The following is a 6,590-nucleotide window of genomic DNA, read 5'->3' on the forward strand; positions in this document are numbered from 1 at the left end:
CCCGTCCACGCCCCTGCCCTCCACGGGGCCCGTCCCGTGCCCGTCCACACCCCTGCCCTCCACGGGGCCCATCCCGTGCCCGTCCACACCCCTGCCCTCCACAGGGGCCTGTCCCATGCCCGTCCACGCCCCTGCCCTCCACAGGGGCCTGTCCCGTGCCCGTCCACGCCCCTGCCTGTCCACGCCCCTGCCCTCCACAGGGCCCTTCCTGCTTCCCTCGCTGGGTTGCTGTGCTCGGACTCCTCAGGCCCCCTTCCCGCTTCAGCCCCTGTAGCCTCTTGGAACCCCACTTGGGCGTCCCCTGGGGTCCCTGCGTGCCCCGCTCCAGGTGGAGGCGTTGAGTTCTGTCTCCCTGTTGTGAGCTCATTGAGGGAAATGCTAGTTTTGATTTGCTTTTGTTTGTAAAAGCTGGTCTCTGTTGGACAACTTAAAAAAGTAAGATCTAGAGCTCAAGGCGTGGCTCAGAGGTGAGTGGGCTCCCGTGGGCCAGGCTGCTGCTGCCGGCCGTTCCATTTTTGGTGTAAAGTTCTGTTAATGTTCTGGACTGCTCCCGCTGCTCCAGCCAGCCTTGCATGTCTAATGTAAATGAGGAGAAGACAATGGCAACAGGGAGCAATATCTTCAAGTGCTGATGGATGCCTCACAGGAGCTGCAGACTCAGCCTCTGTAGAAGCCTAGGATAACTCCCCCCAACTGGTGGTCTTAGTAACAGTGTCCTCAAAGTCTTCGTCATGCTTGTGCTGTGTCTTGTTCCTGACACATGGAAACAGTGGACACGCGGGGTGATCAGTGTTTACGGCCGTGAGCCCTGCGTCTGACGCGGTTCATCCCGCGTCCGTCGTGCTCTCATTCCCAGCCGAGCTGGTGTAGGGAGTCGGAGCTGCCTGCGCGGCGCACAGCCAGGGGCGGCCGGGCGGCTCGGAGGCGCATACCTGCAGCCCGGGGCCTGGGCGACTCGGTCTCGCCGCTCACCTGTGCTTTTCCCGGGCTCTCTTCCTCTTGCTAAGTTGGCCTAGCAAGAATGCTGGACAAGACTTTTCCTCACTGGAAATCATCTTTGTTTCTCTGACCTTTTGTAACCTTTTACTTTAGCCTCTGCTTGACATTTGTTTTAATCCTGAAGTTGTCTTTTGAATTCGCCTTACCTTTCCTGCTGCCCTTTGAGGTCAAGGACAGTATTCTCTGGATCTTAGCCGCACCAGCCCGCGGCCGGGGGAGCGCGGCCTGGACGGTGATGGAGGGGTAGGATGAAGGGGAGACGCGTCCGGGTGCCTCACTGGCCTCTTGTCAGCTGTGGAAACAAGTATCTTGTTAAACACTTTGAACAGTAATGTAAAGATGAGTTTTTTACATGTTAGACCTAAATCTTTTAAAAAGGCCATTCCACTTGTGTCGTGGGACAGGATGAGGAGCGTGGGCGGGGAGCTCGCGTCACCCCGCGCGTCGGCGCCTCCGGCTCACTTCCCCTTTTCCACACTCTTACTGCAATGGCGGTGCTCAGAGGGTACAGTTAGATAAGTCAGGTGATGCGCACGTCTCCTCCTCCACTGCCCTTGGCCCTGTCAGTGGGCCTGGCTCTTGGTACGTTGGGCCCACGACACATTCCCACAGGCATCACTTCGCAGCTTAGCTGCCTGCGTCTCCCCTCTCCTTCCATTCCATCACTCATGCGAACTAGTCTTTTGTCTGTTTAGGCTTTCTGAGGTAGAGGTGATGGTTTGTCTACTCAGTGGTTAGTTCAGGGGTAGGCCGCCGGGACCATGCACACTTGTGGAGAGACTGGAGTTAGTGAGCTGTTTCACACACGTTTCCAGATGAGGACTGTGCGATCTGGGCTGATAAGGTGCTCAGACCCAGGGACCTTGTCCTGAGCCTACCAATCCCACGTGATTTATTTTGCTGGAAGTTTGGGTTTGGATGATAGAGAATATTAGTGTCGGCTCTGGGCTTCTTTGATGTTTTCCCTAGAGGTAGGAAGGTAGAATCTCACTGAAGAATAGCTATGATGGCAAAAATAGAATTAAACAAATTTTAGATTTGATCAGTTTTGAAGACAGAGTAGATAATACCGTACCTTTATAACTGGTGATTGATTAGTGAAGTTTCTTTCTTTCTTCCTTTCTTTCTTTTTTTTTTTGTTGGTCATGGGGCCTGAACTCTGGGCCTGGGCACTGTCCCTCAGCTCTTCAGCTCAAGGCTAGCACTCTACCATTTGAGCCACAGCGCCACTTCGGTTTTCTGCTTGTGTGGTGCTGAAGAATCGAACCCAGGGCCTCATGCCTGCAAGGCAAGTGCTCTACCACTGAGCCACCTTCCCAGCTCTAGTGAGGTTTCTTGTGTTTTTTCTTTTTTTGTTTCTGTTTCTGTGATGAGAGGCTTATCTGTAAACCCATCATTTCCCAGTGTGGGATAATTTTTATAATACCAGTTTTGGATACTCATGAAAGAAAGACATATTGGAGTAATAAAATGTTGTATATGAAGATGACATAAATGGGATGTTCTACATACCTCTAATGTACTGTATAGATTTCTTGGTTTAGACATTATGTTGGTAAATATAAATGGAAAAACAAATGTTTGCCTAGTTGACCTATTCCTTCTAGTTCTAAAATAATGGCTTGGGGATGCTCATGCGCATGTGTGTGCGCACACACGCACACATGCACACGCGCGCGCACGCACACACACACACACACACACACACACACACACACACCCATCTCTAGCGTCTTGATCTTTGCAATTCATGCTCTTGTTTGCCATTGGGACCTCGCAGAATTCTTAGTGTAATCCTTTAAACTCTAAAACTATCCAATTTAAGTATGTCGATTTTTCAGTGAAGTTTTGATGTATTTAGATACTAAAATGCATAAATATATTAAGTATGTAAAAAAAAGGAGTTTAGACACTTTTGGAGGCGTTTTGGTTATTTGAATGAATACATTATATACAATAATAGACCAGCTGAGTGCTTGTAGCTCATGCCTGTAATCCTAGCTACTCAGGAGGCTTGAGATCTGAGGATTGTGGTTCAAAGACAGCCCAGGTAGGAAAGCCTGTAGAACTCTTATCTCCAATTAATCACCAAAATACTGGAAGTAGAGCTGTGGCTTAAGTGGTAAGGCATCAGCTTTGAGCTAAAAGCTCAGGGATAAATAACACCAAGCCCCAGGACTGTCCCCCGCCAACCCCCCCAAACCCCCCCCCAAAAAAAGGAAGAAATAGACCAAAGGCCTAAGCATTTTAATAAGTATGGATTTTATAATGTTACATTATTGAGTAGTTTTATCTTTAAATTTAGATTCTTGAAGACCTGGATGAGCAAATTTATATTATTACCCTGGAAGAAGAAGCACTCCAGAGACGACTCCATGGTACTTGTGTATCGTGTCTTTATAGCGATTGAATTGAATGGACAGATAATTGAGTAATAGGTACTTCATGGGATGGGGACTCACCAAAAGGCTGATGGAGATGAGCAGTGGCCAGCTGGCCAGCGACCCTGGGCCCCCCTCCCCACCTGACCCCCCAGGCAGTGGTCACTGGGGGCTGCAGACATCCACCCACAGCTCCTCAGCTGATCCAGGCTGGCCTCACTTCTCACCCCTCCTGTAGAGAGGATGTGGAGAACTTTGTGGCCTGGGGATGTGACTAGCTCTCAGCTCTCCACCAAGTAAGCAGGTCAGACCCTCCGAGTCTTAGTGACTATTCATATTGGGCCTTTAGTGGAGAACCAATGAAGAGAAGAGTAATAATGTTGCTTAGGAAAATTTTCTATAATTTAATCTGAACTGCCTCTCCCCAGATCGCATTATCAATATCTAATAATATTTGTGAGTCACAGTTCACCACCAAGATGAGATGATCAATATCTAATTACATTGTCAATCATAATTCAAGGGTGTGTAAATGTGAAGAAATACACCTACTTTCTTCAACTACAAATAGTAAGCTTAAGTTTTCAACCAAAACTTGTTGATAATGTTTATAGGTTTATTCTCAGGTCAAAACATTTTGATTTCTGTGTATATTCTAGAGAATGTTAGTTGGTGACATTGTATACTTTGATGCAGGCCAGCTTTTGGACTTAAACCACCTATGTCTTTTATCTTTTATTAAAGCTGTATTTGCCTTTCAGAATTACAAACTTGAATCAACATTTCAGCGTTATGGGTTTATTGTAGTAGATACTGTAATAAGTTTATCTTCTTTGGGTAATTGTGTCATTGCGCAGTAAGCAAGCCAGCGTTGCAGAGATTGGGAATCTGACTGCGGCCTGCAGTGCATGCGAGGAGCATGCACACAGGTACAGGCAGGCAGGACAAAGCGCAGCTCCAAGAACGAGCAAAGCCCTCAAGTCTTGGTTGTCTCTCAAGTGTTGCCACACAGGGAGCCTTCCTGGGTCTAAGACACCGAGAAGGAAATTCTGGCTATCCGGTTATCCATGTGACAGAACAAAGCTCAGTGAGAAGACAGACCCCACAGCCAGCGCTGACACAGTGCAGCTGTGGTCTGCCTTCCCAGAGGCCTGGGAGGGAAGCGGAGACGGCTAAGGAGAAGGCGATTTTATACCATTTGGTTGGCCAAGCATCCTTTGAGACTCTTCTGGCTGACCTGTCGGTTTCTAAAATCGTTTCAATGATGGTTTTGATATTTGCTACTGGTTAGTCATTGTGAGCTGTTTTAGATGAGAAATAATAGGCTACATAAGTGATTTTATATCAGAATTGACTTTTTTTTTAAGTACTGAAATTTTGAGTTTGGGATCTTGGGCTTGGCATACAGGCACTCAACCCTTAGGCTCAAACCCCAGTCCTTCTCTGTTCTAGTTATTTCTCAGATGAAGCTTTGGGTTTTTGTCTGGAGCCAGCCTTGGACCCTAGCTCTTTCCTTTTCAGATAAGATCTTGAATTGGACCACAGTCCTCTTACCTCCTGGGTACCTAGAGTATGCCCAGCTTACACATGGCCTGCTCTTAACTTGTATTAAAAGTTCTAAGTTTCAGTAGAGTTTATTGATTGAGGCATGCAGGGAGAAAAAGGAAAAAGTTTTGTGATTTGTTAGTTTTAAAAGAAAGTGTGGAAGTAGGGTGTTAGTGTGCCGCAGCACCTCCCTGGATCTTACTGGTGTGTATGCCAGTGAAAAGCCCGTCCTGGGCTTGAACTCGGGGCATGGGCTCTGTCCTTGGGGTTTTTTTTGCTCAAGGCCAGTGCTCTAACCACTTGAGCCACAGCTTCACATCCAGCTTTTTGGTGGTTAATTGCAGGTAAGAGTATCAGAGTTTCTTGCTTGGGCTGGCTTTGAACTGGGATCCTCAACTCTCAGCCTCCTGAATAGTAGAATTCTAACTAGAATTCTAGGCATCAGCCACTTCACCTGACAAAAATGTGTTTTGTTGTAGCCAATTATTTTCTAAGTTATGAAACAAAAGGTTTTAATTTTTTAATCTTGTTTTTTGAAAGAAATATAGAAAGGGAGAAAGAAAGCTTCTTTTACCGTGTGTAAATCCAATTTATCACCCAAGTCAAGGGTTCTAATGCTAATAAAAATGGAGCGTGTGGGGGTGTGGCTCATTTTACAGTTACCTGAGAAACATGACACTTCAGGGGGGTGAGAGGTGCTGTCCTGTGGCAACAGCACTTTTTGGGTCAGTTGTAAGACTTGAACTCTAGGCAGCTTGGGCACTATCCCTGAACTCTTGCTCAAGGCTAGTGCTTTACCATTTTGAAAAGCAGCGTCACTTCTGGTTTTCTGGTGGTTAATTGGAGATAAAAGGAGAGTCTCACAGAAATTCCTGCTCAGGCTGACTTTGAGCTGTGATCCTCCTCAGATCTCAGCCTCCTAAGTAAAGTAACTGGGATCACAGGTGTGAACCACCTGTGTCCGGTTCGGGCAGCACTTCTGTCTTAGAGGTAGGATCAGTTGTGGTAGCTGTTCTGTTCCTGGAGTTGAATTTTCAGAATTACCAGGGCAGCTGTGTCATAGAGTGCTTGGCTGACCCCACCATTGTTCTCTTGTAGCTCACCCTTGGTGGTGGCATCTGTGTAGGGCTGTTGCGTGTTTTTGTGGTTCATTCATAGGATATGTTAAAAAATTAAGCAAAGGTTGGACTATTGCAGCATAATTGTGTCCTACAGAGGGTGTCCTAAACACTTAAGGAAGAGAAGCAGAGGACAAGGGTTCTGTGTGCTCCTGAGCAAGACCAACTTGAGATGTCCATATTAGATGAAGGTGTTTTTGTTGTTGTTCTTTGTGCTCCACCAGCATGTGTGGGGTGGGGAGAGGCCTGTAGAGCTCCTGAGTCCTGGCAGAGCTCCCACCCCTTCCTGTGCCTGTGTTTGCTCCGAGCACTGGGCCTCCTCGTAAGCACAGAAGTCAGACCTCCTGCACCTGTGTCTGCCCAACCCATTTTGGACCCAGAATTTTCTGCTTTTCTCCTAGCTCCTACAGCTTCTGCCAGCCTGCTTAAAACCAAGTTAACCCGTCAGTAAAACCCAGAGTCTCAGCCTCCCCTTCTTGCTCAAGGAAACTTGGACTTCTCAGCACTGTTCTTCTCGGCGCCTTTCCTGGAGTAGCACGCTTCCCCT

General features: G+C 47.5%; 1 protein-coding gene across 1 annotated transcript in view; it reads left to right on the forward strand.

Moving 5' to 3' along the window:
* Positions 1 to 6,590, forward strand: part of Lmbr1 (limb development membrane protein 1) — a 103,370-nt gene that overhangs the window by 56,741 nt on the left and 40,039 nt on the right. Inside the window, exon 9 of the mRNA XM_013027205.1 lies at positions 3,305 to 3,377. Within this exon, the coding sequence (XP_012882659.1) occupies positions 3,305 to 3,377 (73 nt within the window). The remainder of the gene's footprint in view (positions 1 to 3,304; positions 3,378 to 6,590) is intronic.

Source organism: Dipodomys ordii, unplaced genomic scaffold, assembly GCF_000151885.1.
Source record: "Dipodomys ordii isolate 6190 unplaced genomic scaffold, Dord_2.0 Scaffold101, whole genome shotgun sequence".
NCBI lineage: Eukaryota > Metazoa > Chordata > Mammalia > Rodentia > Heteromyidae > Dipodomys > Dipodomys ordii.